At 41.3% G+C, this 20,535-nt stretch overlaps 1 protein-coding gene across 18 annotated transcripts in view; it reads left to right on the top strand.

Annotated features, from left to right (window-relative positions):
* col13a1 (collagen, type XIII, alpha 1) overlaps nt 1–20,535 on the top strand; it is a 116,859-nt gene that overhangs the window by 13,803 nt on the left and 82,521 nt on the right. For 14 of the 18 annotated variants that reach the window (XM_070865544.1, XM_070865542.1, XM_070865541.1 and 11 more), the window contains exons 4-10: nt 5,034–5,069; nt 7,535–7,561; nt 8,687–8,713; nt 10,874–10,900; nt 11,007–11,033; nt 13,737–13,763; nt 16,023–16,049. In XM_070865544.1, coding sequence (XP_070721645.1) covers nt 5,034–5,069; nt 7,535–7,561; nt 8,687–8,713; nt 10,874–10,900; nt 11,007–11,033; nt 13,737–13,763; nt 16,023–16,049 — 198 coding nt within the window. Of the gene's footprint in view, nt 1–5,033; nt 5,070–7,534; nt 7,562–8,686; nt 8,714–10,873; nt 10,901–11,006; nt 11,034–13,736; nt 13,764–16,022; nt 16,050–20,202; nt 20,260–20,535 lie in introns of all 18 variants that reach the window. The other 4 variants (XM_070865529.1, XM_070865535.1, XM_070865531.1 and 1 more) reach the window with 4 other exon arrangements.

Raw genomic sequence — 20,535 nt, 5'->3', positions numbered from 1 at the left:
AATGATAACCACGCTGTGCACTAAACTTCTGAATTCTGGAATTTAGATCCCTCCATGGCCTCGCCCCTCCCTATCTCTGGAACCTCCTCCCAGCCCTACAAGTCTCTGAGATCTCTGCGTTTCCCCAATTCTGGCCTCTTGCACATTCCACCATTGATGGCTGCACCTTCAGCTGCTTAAGCTCTGGAACTCCCTCCCTAAGCCTCTCAGCCTCTCTCTCCTCCTTTAAGACGCTCCTCAAAACCTACCTCTTTGACCAAGCTTTTGGTCATTCTGTATGGCTCAATGTCAAATTTTGTTTCATAATGCTCCTGTGTAGTGCCTTGGCACTGTGTAAATAAATGGAAATCGTAATTATTGATGCTGGGGAGAAGGAGAAAATATTTTTCAATATGTCCTGTCAAACCTTTTTTTGTAGAAAATGTCAGATATTTATGGAACTTTATCTAGATAATATGAACAGCAAAAAAAAATGCCAAGTGGCTTGTGCCATAGATTCCTAAAGTTATGTGTTCTGCTCTTGTGTGAATAGTCTCATTTTGGGAGCCAGAGAATGTTTTACTTACTAACCTGATTCAGAAGAAAAATAAAAACCACATTACAAAAACAACATAATTTAGGGGCATAGTTTCTTCCAATAGTTAAATGTAGCAAACAAGTAGATTCAATTATAAAGTATTTATTGATGCTTTATGCTGATCTGCACTTACTTTGCTAAAATGAGTGGATGAAGGAAGATGTAGCCCCCAGTTTTCAGATCTAGACATGCACCACATCAAATGAAACCAAAATTACTGGAAACTCTTTGGAAAAAGTGCAGTTACAAGAAGTTAACTTGTCAACAAATCTGTTGAGAATGAAAGTACTTAACGGTCATACTTAATTCACATTTGATAATACATTTACCATCTGTCCGACTGTTGGACATAGAATTACATGTCCCTTGAAGTTTCCAGCTAATGACATTTGCATTACACGAAACCGCGACTCCAAATATATCGGTGAATTTTATTGCAAAGTAAATAACTGGAAAACCCACACAATTTGGAAAGCTCTAGATTTTGTTCCTTTTTCATTAGACACATGTAAGTGTGTATTCATAGTGTATAAACACATGAGAATGGTAATATATGTTACTGGACTAGTAATCCAGCGACTGGCCAATGATCCAGCAATCTGAGTTCAAATCCCACCACAGCAGCTGGGAAATTTAAAATCAAGTTAATTAAATAAATCTGGATAAAAAGCTAGTGTCAGTAATGGTGACCATGTAACTACCAGATTGCCGTAATAACCCATCTGGTTCACTAATGTCCTTTCGGGAAGGAAATCAGCCGTCCTTACCCGGTCTGGCCTACATGTGATTCCAGACCCACAGCAATGTCATCGCCTAGCAAGCCACTCAGTTGTGCCAAAACCACTGCGACAAAGTACCTTCACCACACGGACTGCAGTGGTTCAAGAAGGCGGCTCACCACCACCTCGAGGGCAGTTAGGGGATGGGCAATAAATGCCAGCCTTGGCAGTGACATGCTGTGAGCCATATCCAATGAATAAAAAATATTCCCATCAACTTTTTCCTTTATAAATTTTTATGTCCACATTTATAATGTCTTATGTAAACTCCTCAGGCTGTGATTATGCCTTTCTGCCAGTGGTGGCACTGTGGAGCCTCAGCTCCTGCACTGAATCCAACTCTTCCCAAATTACCGCAAGTTTTGTCAAAGCATTCTATAAAAATGAGAACAAGATGTATTACTTCAGAATGAGGACTGAATTACACCTGCTTACCCTGGTCCAATTATCCCCAACCTTTAACCCCTTTGCACCTTAGCCTATGTTCCACATCGCAGGAGATATAAAATGTGGAAATGTACATTTGAAATAGTGCCTTTTTTGAGCTTTCTTGAAGTTCTATTTAATATAGCAGTAGATCTTACCTTGGAAGCTTAATTGACTGAGGGTCAAACAAAAAAGGTAAAATTATCTTTACAAAAATAGTGAATGTTGTGTATACTATGTGATTTTTATTCTAAAGTATTTTATTGTTTAAAAAGTCGAGATTTTTTCAAATTTGGATCAATTCAGTTAACCTCGTGCCTGGAAGTACAACAATTCTTATTTATTTTTGCCCATATTTGTGAGATCTTAATGTGTAAATTGTGCGATTGAACCTGCCTTCTGATGAACAAACGAGTTCAGACTGAATGATCTACCTTCTCTCTGATGCAGCAGACAAGTAAAAGCTTGCTTGTCTTCGATCTGTAAACCCATCGAGCTCGCTTAATATTGCCGTACCTTTAAAAGAGTTGCTGAGAGTGGACATGTCAATGTGCCTGAAAAGGCATCGTCCTTTTATAGATGATAGGGAAGGATTTCATTTCTTTGATATGTTATTTCCTGTTGGAATACACCATAAAGAATTGATTTATTTGCTGTGTTTTTCACGCTCTCGTTGAGCTTAAGTCAGGGCTGCAGCAATGGGACAACATAGCTTGACCATCTGCTATTCCAGTTAGGCATCAAAAGCGGCACGATAAACCATTGCTAATGAGAAACAGCTTGAGAAGGAGTTACTTGCTCCCACATTTTGCATTTAACAAATGACAAACCAATAACAGGCCCGCCAGTCTTCAAAGGAAGCTGCCTTTTTTTAGTAGCTTTAATTAAGATGATTTTAAACTGTCTTCTGATATTGTGGCGTAACTGGAGAGAGTTGGTTACACAGGGAACCATCACCTGCAGGAATCACTGCTTGAAGAACGTGTCTGTGATATAACATTCCATCTTCAGGGCATATTTTGAAAAGTCACTTTGTAATTTTTTAATCCTATATGGTTATTTGAAGTTTCTGTAAAGAAAAATTTAAATTGGAGTGACTTATTCATTTAAATCCTTCAAAAGCCAAGATTAAACCTAATTTCTGCTCAAGTCTCTTGTTAGAATTTGAAAAGTTGTGACAAACAGGTTACTTAAGGATTAGATTTCACATAATTCTGAACATTATGTCGAAATTACAATACTGCAAATAAAGCACTGAACCTGGATTGTGAAACTGCGATTGAACTTAATTCTGATGTGACAGTAATATGACAGTAATGCCTGGAATTGATTTGACGTCGATATTTTTTGGACAATAAAGAGCAACAAGACTTCCCTGATTGCTCAGCTGATCCAAACCAGCAAAGCCTGAAGTTTGATTTCTCTCAATGGCACCGAGTTATGCCGAGCTCGGCTGGAGTGATGACAGGATGGTACAATTTGCCTTCGTGCTCTGGGTCAGGCAGGCAAGATCAGCCAGCACTTATATTTCTAATCTTAGCGCTCCTCACTGGAAGTGAACATACCAGCGTGGGGCCTAGATTGGACGGGAGCGAGGTCGGGACTGGGCTGTGATGCCCCGCTGGCTCGGAACAGCTTGCCAACATGACCTGCTGCTACCCTTGCACATTTATGGACACTTGGATGAGAGATGTAGATGTGATACCTTGTAGTTTAGAAAAACAATTAGTTGAGAATAGCAAAAAGTTCCTGTACGTTTAAGGAATGTACTTTCCTTTTTTTGAACTAATGAAGACCCATAAACATTTGTCACAGCACAGGTTACGATGTTATACTCCGATCTTTGATATCTCGCTGGGTTTTCCAATTGCGAGGATCGTTGCATGGCAGGAATGCAGTCAAGAAATTTGTGTGAAAGCCCATGATTTTCCATCCATTAAAATGACCCTTTAATGTCTCACATAAGAACATAAGAAATAGGAGCAGAAGTTGGCCATTTGGCCCCTCGAGCCTGCTCCGCCATTCAATAAGATCATGGCTGATCTGATCTTGGCCTCAACTCCACTTCCCTGCCTGCTCCCCATAACCATTGACTCCCTTATCATTCAAAAATCTGTCCATCTCCACCTTAAATATATTCACTGACCCAGCCTCCACAGCTCTCTGGGATGGAGAATTCCAAGGATTCAAGACCCTCTGAGAGAAGAAATTCCTCCTCATTTCCATTTTAAATGGGCGACCCCTTATTCTGGAACTATGCCCCCTAGTTCTAGATTCCCCCATGAGGGGAAACATCCTCTCTGCATCTATCCTGACAAGCCCCCTCAGAATCTTATACGTTTCAATAAGATTATCTCTCATTCTCTTTTAAACTGCAATGAGTATAGGTCCAACCTGCTCAACCTTTCTTCATGACAACCCCTTCAAATTAGCCTTGAGGAAGACTCTTGAAAGAGTAAAGCATCTGAGTTGCATTGAGTTAAATGACGTTTGGCGACTCCCAATATTTGTAAACTTTTATGATACTGGGTTGCAAGTGGTATTAGTGCGGTTACTCCAGGCTCAAGCTGAGTCACAGCAAGTGAAGGAAAGGCACCAATTTCACTCCAAGAGCAGCTGGTGGGAGTTATGATTCCCAGCGATTCCTAGTTTTTTTTCCCGGTTCTGTTTCCTCCCTCCAAGACTTGTTTCTCTAGACGCTAAAATTGAAGCAAGCAAAAACAGTGAGGCTTCAGGACTGCTGCCCGTGTATCGAATGTTCGACGACTCGAATTATTTCCGTTATTGTCCTTCTGTATTTCAGCGGTCAGGGATGACCATTAGAGAAATATAAATGCGCAAGTTTACATTGAACTGCTGAAGGAGAGACACCTGTAATGAATACAGTGCCGGCCAAGAGTGCTTTTGATGACCGGTGCCGACAGCAATCTGCACGATGGTGAAACTATTTCCGCTGAGTCCGCGTGGCACAATCGCTGACTGTATCACCTGCTGCTGTATGTAGGATGGATTAGGTCCACTCCTCAGAGAAATAGTTTTTGCTCATAGTTTCATGCAAGTGAGTTGCGTGAACTTGCTAACTAAGATAATTGTTTAGAGAACCTTACTTGAAAATAAAAATTATAGCAACTAGCAATAAAAAATTATAGCAACTAGTAATGCCTTGCTTTGTCCTACAATATATAACTAAGAACAAGGTGATGAATTAGATTAATTTTTTTCACCAGTTGTGTTTTTTTTCTTTAATCTAGGGTCAGCCAGGAGCAAGAGGGTTCCCAGGATATCCGGTGTGTTGATGTTTGAGAGACTTGTTCTTTGGAATTTCACTTGTTAATCATTCAGTAATATTTTAATAGCTTGCTTACGATAACCAGAATACGTTGGCTTATTTGTACAAAACAGACCAGCTTTCATGAATGAATGGCCATGCTGAGAGGGATTAATCGTATATTTATGCCGCTATTAGTGCTTTTGAGTTACACGTACCCAAGTTATACGAGCTGTCCGTCATATGTTCATCCATTTGATCATTACATTTATGTTGCTGGGAACTCAAAAGCTCACTCACTGCACTTAAAGCTGTTTTCTTATGTTTTGGGTTCCGTCCTAATGAATTTCATTGAGCTTCTGCACTAAGAGCTGAGCAACGAATAGCTCTATTTAACACTCCTGTGAAGCGCCCTTGCGAGGTTTTCACTACGTTAAAAAGCACAATATAAATGCAAGTTGCTGTTGTCAAAATGAGCCCTTTATTAATGGACTGTGTATTACTATACTGTGCAGGTTGTAAGTATATGAGAGCTGATTCTGCAATGCTAGCAGGGAAGAGGCTTGAAGGGACTGTAGATCAGAGACAGGGTTGTTGCATCGTACTCTTGGCCATCACGGCTTCCGTTAAGATTGTGACTCGTTAAGAATCATCCCTACAATATACCGCTCTTCAACAGCAAAATGGATAATTGTAAAACACTGGTATTTTCAAGTATATTTGCATTTAGGAGTTTAAACGGTCAAACTGATTTTTTTCAATAGTATAAGGGAATAGATCTTATTAACTTACGGTAGCAGGCGTAAAGAGGTGTTCCTTTTCATCTGCCTTAGAAATGTTCCAAAGTGCTTCACGTGCGATGAATTGATTTGACGTGCACTAACTGTTGCGCCATCGAGAGCAGCAGCCATTTGGCAAACTGCAATGAGTCGAATGACCAGTTTTCTAGTTTTGGCGTTGAGAAGAATGAAAAATCTCTCAGCTTTCTAAACACAACCTTAATGGCTGCAAATTGATCCTGCAATCTAGATAGATTTGTGAACGTTTGCTCTGGATATAACTAATTATACTTACTGGGATTGCTATTACGTGCGCAAACTCCTCTTAAATGAAAACATACAGATGTGAGCCTCGACATTCTGTTGCCTTACATATTTTGACTGATATTATCCCTGCTACAGAGCACTGTGGAAAGCAACAAGATGTATGGATTATAAAAGATACTGCAACTTATAGTAAGTGTAGGAGTGGCAATGTGCCCCCAGATCAGTACTAGGAAGCAACTTTTATTCAAAGTAAGTAGACTAATATTTGAGGATCTTAATATCAGCATATGAAGAGCCATTTTTGCCATTTAAGGTTTGAATGTGAAATTCATCCCACATTTGAGGCAGAAGGTGAGATGGTAGAAAGGTGGGTCTGATCTCACTCAAAACAGGATGAGCTTACGGAGCTGAATAGCCTCTCGGTCCCTAAACATTTCTGTGTGTTCCTGTAATGGGGGTTCACTCCCAAGGTTCAGGTAAATAACACTCAGCATTTTTGAATTTATGAAAGATTTGAATTCTGTGCTTTGATAGACAGTTGAGAACACACCTCTGCCACAGAGCTGTCACCTTACTGGATTGGATTAAGAATCCAATCGTCACATTGCAGTGCTGCCTTAATAATGAATGGTTTGCTGCATCAAAGACTGTGCACAGTTTGTGAATCTTAGCCAGATGAGCGGGAGATATAATGAAACGTGAAGCCAGTGAGCGAGGGGATTAGTGAGGTTTAGGAAAGAATGTCCGAGGTGTTGAGTAGGTGCAGGAGAGCCAGGACTGTGAAGTGCTGCACTTGGACACAACAATCCTGTGTACACCTTGGTACATGTTGGAACACAATCCAGAAATTGAAGGAAAGCCTGCATTCACTACAGAAAGTGACGCAATGATTTATAATTACCCCTCTGGGATTTGACAACATTTCAAATATCTGTTCCTGTGCATTTAGTTTACTCACACTTTCAGTAAAGTATTAAATGAGCAGAGTGTGAGTGTGAGTGCCTGAGCTTGTGCCGATCTGGGGGAAAACATTTTAACAGTTAATATTGTAAAAAATGATTGACCATTTAACATACTGATTTTTTTGCCAGCTATGTTTTGCTCCGTTTACTTTTGTCTTTTTTTGGTGAACATATTGAAACAATAAAACTGAGCGTGCTTTACACACTTCACTACCAGCTGATGGGATCCAATTCAAACTACATCTTAACAAACTACTGGTGACTAAACAAGACCGGCAAGGAGCATAGTTGTTCATCTGTGTTACTAACGATTCCATTGCTAAGTTTTCATTTAACTAATGGATCATTGTTGTGTCGATGTTTAAATCTCTTGAACTTTTTTATGTGGAACATAATTTCTTATTCAAATGATTTTTAATGTTCTGAAATAGTTCATTTATATATTTATATTCATCAGTGTTTAATTTATTTTGAAGGGTCCAATAGGATTGGATGGCAAATCTGTAAGTATTAGATGTAAATGTTACATTTATTGCTGTGACAATAATGTGCATATTCCTTCCCAGCACCTCGCTTGTGATGGGTGTACCTCAAACACTTATTGCCCATCCTTTGTTTTCACAACAACCTGACTTGCTAGGCCACTTCAGAGGCCATTATTGGAATGACTCTGGTCTCAGACCATCGTGCAAATGAGCTGCTAGTGAATCGGCAGCCTGTTTTCCATCCCGCCTGTTTTACTCTTCCATTGTATGCTACAGCACCAGTTTCACCCCTTTAAGAGTCAACCACATAGTGTGGGATGAGAATCACATGTAGGCCAGACCAGGTAGGGTGGCAGAGAAAATATGGCCAGTTGGGGCTTCTGCATGTTTCTTTTTTCAGCCCCACAACTTGCTTTGGTGGGATTTTGAACTCACGGTCTCGGTGTTGCTGGTCCACTACCAAGCCTCAATGTGGCCAGAATGCCCTCTGCTTGAAGTTCTCAGAATTTCAGTGATGTAACATGTGACATTAATGATGTTCTGGTGTAAATACTCAATCCTGTGAACATCTGAATTTTCAACATTGGTGGACATGTAAAAGATGCAGAATCAGAACGCCGCCCGTTATACGGCCGTTGATGAGGGGTGTACAACGAGCTGAAGGTGAAGGTTCCACCGGGGAGTCTGATTTAATTGAGCTTAGAATTTTTTGGCTTCTTAATGATTAGATGGGGTGCTCTCCCTTTCAGTGTTTATTTGAAGGAGGGACATTCTTATCCAGGTTTTTATTAAGGGTACAGGTACTGGTAACCAAAAAAAATGAATCGAAGGTCATTGAATATTGTGATTGGGGGTGTGGGGTGTGGGTGTGGTGGGTGTGTTACAGATGTGTCGCAAAAGCGGCCTACCTGTGCATGTTGCTCTCATGTTCCAGATTTAAATAGAACATACACCGCGCACACATACAATGCGCGCACATGTACAACGCGCACATGCACAACATTTCTTTCTATTCCTTCATCCAATTTTCCTAACGTGTTTGGAGTTGGGAGAGGGGGGAGGGTGTGGAGAAATAAATCAATTCACAAAGCAAGTATTTTTATCAATCCATTGCAGCGTAATATTTTATTTCTGTCATTTCAGGGAAAAGCTGGTCCTAAAGGTGACATGGTAAGACTGGTTGCAAAATGTGTGTTTAAAAAGAAATCCCAAAGTGCTGGAAATACACATCAGGCCCATTAGCATCAGATAAAATGGGTCTCTGTTTCTGATGCACACACTCTCGGGGTCAGTCAATGTAAATCCAACACTAATTACTTCAGATTTACATGCATGGCGGTTGTGCTGTTTGAAAAAGAAAATGCACCGCTTGTAAGTAGATATGGGAACATTTTCGTGCAGGTGTGAGAGATTAGACAATGTGGGCTCATCCTTGTTTCCAAATCCCTCCATGGCCTCACCCCTCCCTATCTCTGTAACCCTCTCCAGCCCCACAACCCCCCCCGAGATGTCTGTGCTCCTCTAATTCTGCCCTCTTGAGCATCCCTGATTAGAATCGCTCAACCATTGGTGGCCGTGCCTTCAGGTACAAGCTCTGGAATTCCTCCCTAAGCCTCTCCGCCTCTTTACGTCTCTTTGAAAGGGAAATCATGCTTGACAAACCTTCTAGAATTTTTTTGAGGATGTAACTGGTAGAGTGGACAAGAGAAAACCAGTGGATGTGGTGTATTTGGACTTTCAAAAGGCTTTTGACAAGGTCCCGCACAAGAGATTAATGTGCAAAATTAAAGCACATGGTATTGGGGGTAATGTATTGACATGGATAGAGATTTGGTTGGGAGACAGGAAGCAAAGAATAGGAATAAATGGGTCCTTTTCAGAATGGCAGGCAGTGACTAGTGGGTACCGCAAGGTTCAGTGCTGGGACCCCAGCTATTTACAATATACATTAATGATTTCGACGAAGGAATTGAGTGTAATATCTCCAAGTTTGCAGATGACACTAAGCTGGATGGCGGTGTGAGCGGTGAGGAGGATGCTAAGAGGCTGCAGGGTGACTTGGACAGGTTAGGTGAGTGGGCAAATGCATGGCAAATGTAGTATAATATAGATAAATGTGAGGTTATCCACATTGGTGGGAAAAACAGGGAGGCAGAATATCATCTGAATGGTGACAGATTAGGAAAAGGAGAGGTGCAATGAGATCTGGGTGTCATAGTACATTAGTCATTGAAAGTTGGCATGCAGATACAGCAGGCGGTGAAGAAGGCAAATGGCATGTTGGCCTTCATAGCGAGAGGATTTGAGTATAGGAACAGGGAGGTCTTACTGCAGTTGTACATGGCCTTGGTGAGGCCACACCTTGAATATTGTGTACAGTTTTGGTTTCCTAATCTGAGGAAGGACGTTCTTGCTATTGAGGGAGTGCAGCGAAGGTTCACCTGACTGATTCCCAGGATGGCAGGACTGACATATGAGGAGAGACTGGATCAACTGGGCCTGTATTCATTAGAGTTTAGAAGAATGAGAGGGGATCTCATAGAAACATAAAATTCTGACGGGATTGGACAGGTTAGATGCAGGAAAAATGTTCCCGATGTTGGGGAAATCCAGACCAGGGGACATAGTCGAAGGATAAGGGGTCAGCCATTTAGGACCGAGATGAGGAGAAACTTCTTCACTCAGAGTGGTGAACCTGTGGAACTCTCTACCACAGAAAGTTGTTGAGGCCAGTTCGTTAGCTATATGCAAAAGGGAGTTAGATGCGGCCTTATGGCTAAAGGGATCAAGGGGTATGGAGAGAAAGCAGGAATGGATTGCTGAAGTTGCATGATCAGCCATGATCATATCGAATGGTGGTGCAGGCTCGAAGGGCCAAATGGCCTACTCCTGCACCTATTTTCTATGTTTCTATGTTTCTCCTTCTTTAAGACTCTCTTTAAAACGTACCTCTTTGACCAAGTCTGCCCTAATTTCACCTTATGTGGCTTGGTGTCAAATGTTGCTTTATAACGCTCTTATGAAGTGCCTTGGGACGTTTTACTACATTAAAGGCGCTACATAAATACAAGTTGTTGTTGTTGAGTGCTCTGTGACTCATTATTTTTCAAGGCAAAACTTCACTTGTATCAGTTCCTTCCAAATGTTTGGTTATAAATAACGTTCCTGCGATTCCTTCCTGTACTGTGTACAATTCTTGCATCTTACATCTTTGTGACCTTTCTACGCAAGATTGTAAAAACACTCTTTTATATTTTAAAGGGTGTAAAATTCACAATCCACAAAACTGTTTATTGCAAACTCTGACTGTTTGTTTCTACTCTTGTACAGGGGTCCCCTGGTCCAAAAGGCGAGAAGGTAAGCAAGTTTTCGAGAGAATGTCACAATCTGCTTAAGCTTTAAGACTACATGGACTGTGGGCAAATTCCCTCATATTCTCTACCTGTTGTATTGTTTTCCAAAGGGAGACTCTGGCCATAAAGGAGAAAAGGTAAGCTGCAATTCTGAATTAAACACATATTGAACAATAAGTTTTTAAGTTCTGCAAGGGTATAGCTGGAAGCCATTGATTAATACAGGTTAGTATTATAGAATTACAGGGTGTTCACAGTCAATAGCTCGATTGATAGAGGACTTGGTGTGAGTGTAGGAAAACAAATGGTGCTCCCTCTCACACACCCACTAGTGTAGCAGTAACTCAGACTTGATAATAAATGAGAGAGTGAGACCGTGCCAGACAACTGGTCATGTTTATATTCCAGGGCAGTTTCTACATCAGCCAGAGGACCAGTCAATCTATTGTGCTGTTATTTTAAAGTTTCAGTTTATGTCTCGAAGTGGCGGCTATACCTTCTGAAATAGCTGAACCTGGGACTTTTTACATCGAGCAGTTGCTCTGTTGCTTCGCCAATGGCTGGTAGTATAAGCCAACGTTTGCAAAATAGCACAGATTACGCGTAAAGTAGTGTTAACTGCGAGCAAGCTGTCATTCACAGCACTCGTCCTTTAAACAAACGGAATTATTTTTTGCAACCTTTATACATGTGCTCAAATTGTCACTTTTCATATTGGCTCGTTATCCCAGTCTTCGGCTTTGTGAACTCCAGGCACTGCGCATTTGCCCCAGACTGAAAACAGAAGGAATACTTGAAAACTAGTCCTTTCACAGGTCTGTGTTCAAGAACAAGACCTGTTTTGCTTGAGCAGGTCACAGCTGTGCTGCTGCCTACAGGCTCGGGCAGTGATGTATTGAACGTGTCCGTACATTACTGGAGGTTCTCTGATTACTGAATCTGCTCCCCAGCAAAAATCCATGGGGTTTTTTAACATTTTTTCTTGCATCTCGATTTGAAAATAAATTGTACTTTTTAAAATTTACTTGTGACAGTAAATGGGAATCATGGGACAAATGCAAAGTACTTGGAAGAATGTGGCAAGTCGATGGGGGAAGGGGATGATAGAGAGAACCTGCATTTATATAGCACCTTTGAATGAATTACATTTGAAGTGTATTCATTGTTTTGCAGGGAGTTAATTTGCGCACAGCAAGGTCCCACAAAATCCACAAAATAAATGACCAGATAATGTATCCACGTGATGTCAGTTGAGGGATAAATATTGGCCAGGTCACTGGAGGAACTCCTCAGTTTGTCTTCACGTAGTTCCACGGATTATTTTTATGTCCAGTTGAGCGGAAGCAGGGGGTATAGGCCTTGGGTTTAACATTTTATCCGGAAGACGGCACCACCCAACAATACAGCACCCCGAGGTGGCGACCTAGATTAAATGCTGAAATCCTGGACCGATACTTGAATCCATGACCTTAAGATTAAGAGGTGAGAGTGTTTCCACGGAGCAAGGCTGGTATTTAAGTGGGAGGAGTTTAGTAATTATGGAGGGGATTTTAGGCAAGAAGCTGAAACCATGTTTTACAAGGTGCTTTATTTATACTGGCATTGATTATCAGTGTATAAACTGAAACAAATCTGCCTGGTTTGGAAGTTTGACTTCCATTTTAACCCTAGGTCCAAAATGCAGTCTAACCATAATGTTATAAAAGCCATTAGCCATGCGTTCCATTAATTATGTAAATAGTGTTTTTGTATCTGTAAGTACTAACTCTCAGAAATCAGTCCATAAATTCATAGGCAAAGCATAGAATCATAGAAATTTACAGCACGGAAGGAGGCCATTTCGGCCCATCGTGTCTGTGCCGGCTGACCAAGAGCTATCCAGCCTAATCCCACTTTCCAGCTCTTAGTCCATAGTCCTGTAGGTTACGGCATTTCAAGTGCAAATCCAAGTATCTTTTAAATATGGTGCGGGTTCCTGCCTCTACCAGCCTTTCAGACAGTGAGTTCCAGACCCCAACAACCCTCTGCATGAAGAAATTTCCCCTCAATTCACCTCTAAACATTCTATCAACTACTTTAAATTTATGCCCACTGGTTGTTGAACCCTCTGCTAAGGGAAATGGGCCCTTTCTATCCACTATATCTAGGCCCCTCAATTTTATACACCTCAATGAGGTCTCACCTCAGCCTTCTCTGTTCCAAGGAAAACAAACCCATCCTATCCAATCTGTCCTCATAGCGAAGATTCTCCACTCCCGGCAACATCCCCGTAAATCTCCTCTGTACCCTCTCCACTGCAATCACGTCCTTCCTTTAACACGGTGACCAGAACTGCACGCAGTACTCCAGCTGTGGCCTAACCAGTGTTTTATACAGTTCAACCATAAGCTCCCTGCTCTTATATTCTATACCTCGGCTAATAAAGGCAAGCATTCCATATGCCGCCTTAACCACTTTCGAAGTGAATGTGGTTTTGTACATTGGAACTCTGTTGGCCTTGCAGCACATGCATTTCCCTGGGCCTGATTGTATTACTTGAAAATCGCTACTGCTTTGAAATCTATCGTAAGTTTTAGTATTTGTCTCTGCTTATCGTGAGTTGCTAATATACATACTTGGCCGCTCTCGATATTTTGTTACATTCTAAATACAAAAACAATAAAAAAAATATGTTTTCACCACAAGATATCTTTCTGGTCTAAATTCGAAAGTATCATTCTTAATAACCATTCTATTGATTACATCATGACACTGTGTACTAACTTTTAAAGAGATAATCTCCTCTGTTTTGGCCGACCAAGGCAGCATTTGAACCTGACTGATTGTTTGTATTTGCACAGGGTCTGTATGGTTCAAAGGGCGACAAGGTGAGCACGTTTACAGAGCAGTGTTACTCAGCTTGTATTGACCTTAAATGTTCCAACATGTCACTTTTGCAACTCTTTGAAAACTTGAGACAAGATATAAAGCGGGTCTTTCAATTTCAGCAGGGGTGTAAGACTGGGGCAAAGGATCGGACGTCCGGGAGCGACTTCAATGGAATGGAAAATCCGCGGGGTGTGTGAGGGGCGGTGTGTGAATAACAGGAGGAGCGTGTAGCGTACATCCGATCCGTGATCCCTCCTTTGTTGAAAGTACACCCATAGATTAGAATAGCTGATTACGTTACATTACTCTTTCACTGGGAACCATTAACTCGTTAAAACTGAGTTGTAAACTTGAGTTTAATTCAGGAGCTGGGCAGTTCCAGGGCCAAGAGATCCAACAGTTATTTTTGCGGTGTGAGGACCTGGAAAGTCTAGTCTGTGGGACCCGTGGAGTGAACTAAAATGTTATAGACCTGGCTTTCTGCTGCTAGCGGGAATTCTCCAGTCATTTATGAACTAGCGCAGGATCTGAACATTTTCACACTGATCTTTCACCAGTTTGTCTCCAAACACATATTCCACACCGGGATCTTGAATTCCTCCTTCAGAGATGTCGCAAGATTGAACATTTGAGCTAACCTGTGGCACCAGTTGCACTTATTCACAATCAGTGCTTAGCATTAGCAATCTCATTGCTTCGTTCCCAGGAAGCAGTGATTAAAAAGCAATACTGCCAAATCCTGCCTCTGATATTTCATAAAAATACATTTTCAATGTTTTAAAAAAAAAGTGAGTTCTTTCCTTAATGTTGGTTATAATGTTCAAGAAGGCTTCATAATACTGTGGTGGGAGCGATCTAGAAATGTAGACACTTAAATTGGCTTATGGTCCAGAAAGTTTTCATAGAATTTAAAGAAAGAAAAGACTTGCATTTATACAGCGCCTTTCATGACCATTGGACGTTCCAAAGCACTTTACAGCCAATGAAGTACTTTTGAAGTGTAGTCACTATTGTAATGTAGAGCACAGCAAGCTCCCACAAACAGAAATGTGATAATGACCAGATAGTCTGCCCCAGTGATATTCATTGAAGGGTAAATATTGGCTGTGACACCGGGGATAACTCCTCTGCTCTTCTTTGAAATAGCGGCCATGGGATCTTTTATGTCCACCTGAGAGGACAGACGGAGCCATGGTTTAACGTCTCATCCGAAAGATAGATGAAGCTTAGGTCAAGAAAAGGAGGATACTGTGTCCCATTTTCTTTAAATACACAAGTAAATCAGTCCATGACATTTCTTCATATTTGTTTTTACATTTAATGATTATTCAAACTTTTCTCTGATTTGCTTGTGTTAAACAACCTGTTTTTTACACCTTGACACTGTTCACACATTTTTCCAAGCTTCCTGGTAGTGTCAGTGTAACGGGCAAAGTCTGCCTGAGACATGATCATTCTGGGGGAATCCGAGCTGATTATCGTTCAAATAATTCCCAGTGTCGCTGACTTCTGCATCAACCAAAATATAACTCGGTAATCAGTCATGTGCAGTTTTGGTTTCCATATTTAAGAAAGGATATACTTGCTTTGGAGGCAATTCAGAGAAGGTTCACTCGGTTGATTCCGGGGATGAGGGGGTTGACTTATGAGGAAAGGTTGAGTAGGTTGGGCCTCTACTCATTGGAGTTCAGAAGAATGAGAGGTGATCTTATCGAAACGTATAAGATTATGAGGGGGCTTGACAAGGTGGATGCAGAGAGGATGTTTCCACTGATGGGGGAGACTAGAACTAGAGGGCATGATCTTAGAATAAGGGGCCGCCCATTTAAAACTGAGATGAGGAGAGATGTCTTCTCTGAGGGTTGTAAATCTGTGGAATTTGCTGCCTCAGAGAGCTGTGGAAGCTGGGACATTGAATAAATTTAAGACAGAAATAGACAGTTTCTTAAACGATAAGGGGTTATGGGGAGCGGGCAGGGAAGTGGAGCTGAGTCCATGATCAGATCAGCCATGATCTTATTGAATGGCGGAGCAGGCTCGAGGGGCCGTATGGCTGACAGCTGCTCCTATTTCTTATGTTCTTATGATTGTAGAAATGTTCTGTTCTTATTTATGAAACCCATGATGTGAAGTGGTACATATTGGATAATATTCAAAGACGGTTAAAGTTTAGGAATAGGTATTGAAATCTCACTATAACACAGTAAACATAAATGATGTATTGACATTGTGAATCTGATTCAACCTCCATTTCCTAGGGTCAACGTGGAGATTCTGCCCTCACAGTAAGTAATCTGCCTTTCAAACTATATTTACTTATAGATAAAGTGGGTATAAACTGCAGCATTTATATCCAGCCTTCTAATGACATTTTTACATAATATTTACTCATAACTAATAAGGGTGAAAATATAAAGTAATAAAAGATGATTATATCTACATTTTATTTTTAACCGTTCAATGACATTAAAGCTGTTTCAATCCGTCCATCTTATTCAGCTTAAAGCTGTTCTGCTGTATGTTTTGTTTTCAATAATTCAGTTGCACTCACTGTTAATACTCAAATGTTAATTTTAGTGCGGAAATTAACCCTTCTTGCCATTTCAACGACCTCCCTATGAAAGCTGCTGTCTAACTCTCAAATTATCCATTAGTTTGGAAATTCAGACCTAATTCCTGATTGCCTGTGTTGTGTTTGATACTGGCCTCCCACTGGTGATCTTGCTACGATAGGGATCCTCGGAACTCAGCTCTTCCACACTGTCATTCACTGGCACACATTCCAAACGGTTAAACGGGGTCTGGCACTGTGCACTGGGGTCTGTTTCTGGGCACTGGGGTCTGGCCCTGGGTCTGTGACTGGGCACTGGGGTCTGGTCCTGGGGTCTGTGACTGGGCACTGGGGTCTGGCCCTGGGGTCTGTCAATGTGCTCTGGGGTCTGTGACTGGGCACTGGCACTGGGGCCTGGCACTGGGTGGCTGGCCCTGGATACTGGGGTGTGGCACTGGGCACTGGGGTCTGTCACTGCGCACTGGGGTCTGTCACTGTGCACTTTTAAACAAGTCACCATGATTAACAAATCCTGCTTTATACTCCTGCTGATTTTCATTTTCTTTAATGTAAGTAAATCGAGAAGAATATATTCCGCAGGTAATCAGCCACTAAAGTAATATCCAGGTTTCTGTACAATCACTCTACGATGCTTCACTGACTCGGTGTTTTCCTGGGGCAGGTCTCGGGTCAAACGTTTACTGTGGGAACATGGTCACTCTCACTTTATCACTAAAGAGTAGGACACTTGGGGCATAAGACACTTTCTTTTCCACGCTGCACTATGGGAAATGACGATTGTTTATTTTGTCATGATATATCAGTGTTACATTTACCATTCGGGGCAGAAAAGGTGAACGATTTATCTGCCCCAGTGCTTCCCATCACCCTGACGCAGGGATTTATTTCTCTCACTCTGTTTTTTCTTCCTATTAATCACCTGCTCCATTTATCACCTGACCCTACCCACTGTTTTTTTTGTGCACGGTTATTATGCATACAAAGTCCACTTCTCTCTCAGGCAACACCTACAGACCATCAATAAAATCCAGCTGATATTTTTTTTCTGGACGACTTGGGGTGGATTTGTCAGGAGGATTTGATTAACTGGAGATGACGATATGTGAGTTTGTCTTCAAGCCAATGCTGTGTCTGCAGCTTGTCAAACCAGAGTGGAAGATAACCTTGTGCAGGGAGACTGATACAGGCTCTGCCTGGTAGCTACAGACCAAATGTATTTAATTTGCTAAATCATCCTGTTGGGAGCTGAATAAGGCTGAATTTCACATCTAACCGAGAGTGTCCAGCAGCCATGTTTAATTGTGACTTTCCTCTGTCTCAGCTTCCCAATAATCATTCCTCAAACTGCTGGATACATTGCGGAGGAGCCTTTAGTTTATTATTAACCCACGGTGTTGCATAATCCTCTTCTCATCTTGATAAGAAATTCATTTGAATCCTCCTTTAGGTTATAATCTGATGCTTAAACCTGGAACAGCTTTGTAAACGTAGTGGCCATATTCACATCGATTTGTGTTTAAGAAGCAGAGGCAACTCGTAGCACCAGACTCTTAAGTATAATTGTTAATTCTTAAAGGTTCCTTGGGGTTGTTAACGATGTCAAAACAGGGTTTGCACCGAAAGATTCTGTGATGTTGAGATTTACCTTCTTTAGCTCTTCATACTTTTCCATCTATTTTTGTTGCTTGTTTAATATTCCCTTGTTTCAAATAAAACTTGGGCATAAAAACTGTTCTCTGACTGATTGCTCTGATGGGGAATGCCTTCATTTATTGTTACATCTTCTAATACTTTTATTTGATTTCCATTAAACCACATTTGTTTTGAGGGCGAAAAAGTTACCGAAATTTCTAAATGTAGTTTCAGTTATATAAGCGACCGAGTCTCTCCAGTTAGGTATTTTGTCTGTCAGAATGTTGCTTCCATTATTCAAACATAAGTTGTTTACGGTTGATCTCCTATCCAGCAGGCTAATCTAAAATGTCATTCTCTGTGGAAAGCAGTATCAAGGCTATGTTGATAACAGGGAAGAATTGAATCAGGTCTCATGACCCTGCACAGACCCATTACTAAGACATGTCGAGAATAGTCTCAATTGACCCCAGATTGCAAAGGAAACCACTTGGGAATTTTAGTCCATGGCATGTCTGGTTGCCTTGATAACGGGATAGCAGAACTTCTACTCATGGTGGTACTTTATTGCCTTTTTATGCATCAAAGCAGTTTTAAAAGCACTCACGAGTGGATTTGTTTGTTGCATAGTTCTTGTGGGATGATTTTGAGGCCTGCTTTATTTCTGTAGGGCCTTTTAGAATGGTGTCAATTGAAACAGTCTTAATTCTGACTCCCATTTCATGATGGACTTGCTGTGGGAAAGCTGCTTTCAAGATTTGGTCCTTTGATGCTTCTGTAAAGAAACCATGTTTGAAAATTGCTGTTGCGCAACTAAGTGGATTTTCATAATTCAAATTCCAATACTTCTTACCCTCTATACCTGTGGAGAAAGATACAGCCAGCACCCATCTAAACAGTCGTAATCTAGCCTGCCTTCCTCGGTGTAACGATGTGCGGACAACCTGAAGTCAATAAGAAAATGAGGAAACAAGCTTTTATTTAGCTTATTGTGGTTGAGAGTTGAGAGTGACCTTGTCTTATTGCCGCAATTATCAAATTTAGGAGCATGCCTGTATTTTTCTTTAAAGTCCCAATCATGCCTGCTAGAGAGACAGTTGTTTAAGCTCCATCTTGGCTTCACATCTACACCAAAGATACGACCATAAACTCGCCCAAACTCAAAAGTTGTATGTCCATTTCTTTCCTATCTAGGTTGCAATTCAAAAAACTCCACTGTGACGATCTTTTTAAATTCCCTGTATCTCCCATATTGTTATTTTGTGCTTTTTCTTCCTGTTATAATTAGGATTTTCTCCACGCCTCGGTTGAAAGATTTTAATTGGTGTCACTTTGAATGCAGCTTTCTGTCTCGGGGTCAGCGATAGGTTTGATTGTTCTTTCAAGATAACCAACTAAGATCATGATTTCAGGAGATTTTACTGTTCACATCTAAAAACCCTGAACTATCTTATAAGAACATAAGAAATAGGAGCAGGAGTAGGCCATACGGCCCCTCGAGCCTGCTCCGCCATTCAATACGATCATGGCTGATCCGATCATGGACTCAGGTCCACTTCCCTGCCCGCGCCCCATAACCCCTTATTCCCTTATCGGTTAAGAAACTGTCTCTTTCTGTCTTAAATTTATTCAATGCCCCAGCTTTCACAGCTCTCTGAGGCAGCAAATTCCACAACCCTCTGAGAGAAGAAATTCCTCTTTATCTCAGTTTTAAATGACAGCCCCTTATTCTAAGATTATGCCCCCTACTTCTATAGATAATCTGTAGGTGGAGTGTGGGTCCACACTTTCCATACTGTTTTGTCCATTAAAATGGATGGAAAATTATAGAAAGCTCACGTCCGAATTCCCAACCTGTGCTGGGAGTGCAGAATCTGTCTGTGTGTGGAGAAGGCTTGTGTCGAGTACACACTTTGCAGACTGTCCCGTTTGAGGTACTGCAGTTGGGCATTCCTGCTCTCCTGTAGTGTGGCCAGTCTTGGGTCCCTGAGGGACTGTATACTCTGTCTCTGTCACAAAGACTCACTGGACAGCACAGATTGACAGTGCAAGACCCTAAAAAAAAAATCATTTGTAAAAGGTTAAAAAATCTCTAATAGAGGGTAAGTATGCAATTTTTTTTAAACAACCTGTGTTAAGGGTATAGTGTACATTTATTGGAGGGAACAGATGAAGAGCTATGATTCTGTCTGCCTGTGGATAGAATCACTCAGTTTCTATGTTACATTCTGTAGGAGTTCCCTGGGACTTCAATAGCAGCACAGCGGCTAAATCAGATCCTGACTGTGAAGGTTTGTGGGAGCTTTCACTGTCGTTATGGTCAGTCTTACAACAGAGTGGCTCGTGTGCTTTCGAAGTTGCTCAAAATTGATTTTGCAATGAGGCGATTTGTGAAACGGCTGAGAAAAATTCCTAAACCCCAACCCAAATTGGATATTGGCCTATAATGGTTCAGTTGAAGTGGCCAGCCCGGTTTTGAGCTGAAGTTTGATTTGATTGTTTCCTATTTACATTAATTGGTCGGGTCGCCAACTCTGGTTGGACGCATTCCTGGAGGTTTTGTCACG

This window comes from Pristiophorus japonicus, chromosome 22 (assembly GCF_044704955.1).
Source record: "Pristiophorus japonicus isolate sPriJap1 chromosome 22, sPriJap1.hap1, whole genome shotgun sequence".
NCBI lineage: Eukaryota > Metazoa > Chordata > Chondrichthyes > Pristiophoridae > Pristiophorus > Pristiophorus japonicus.
This window is presented reverse-complemented; position numbering and strand designations above follow the sequence as displayed.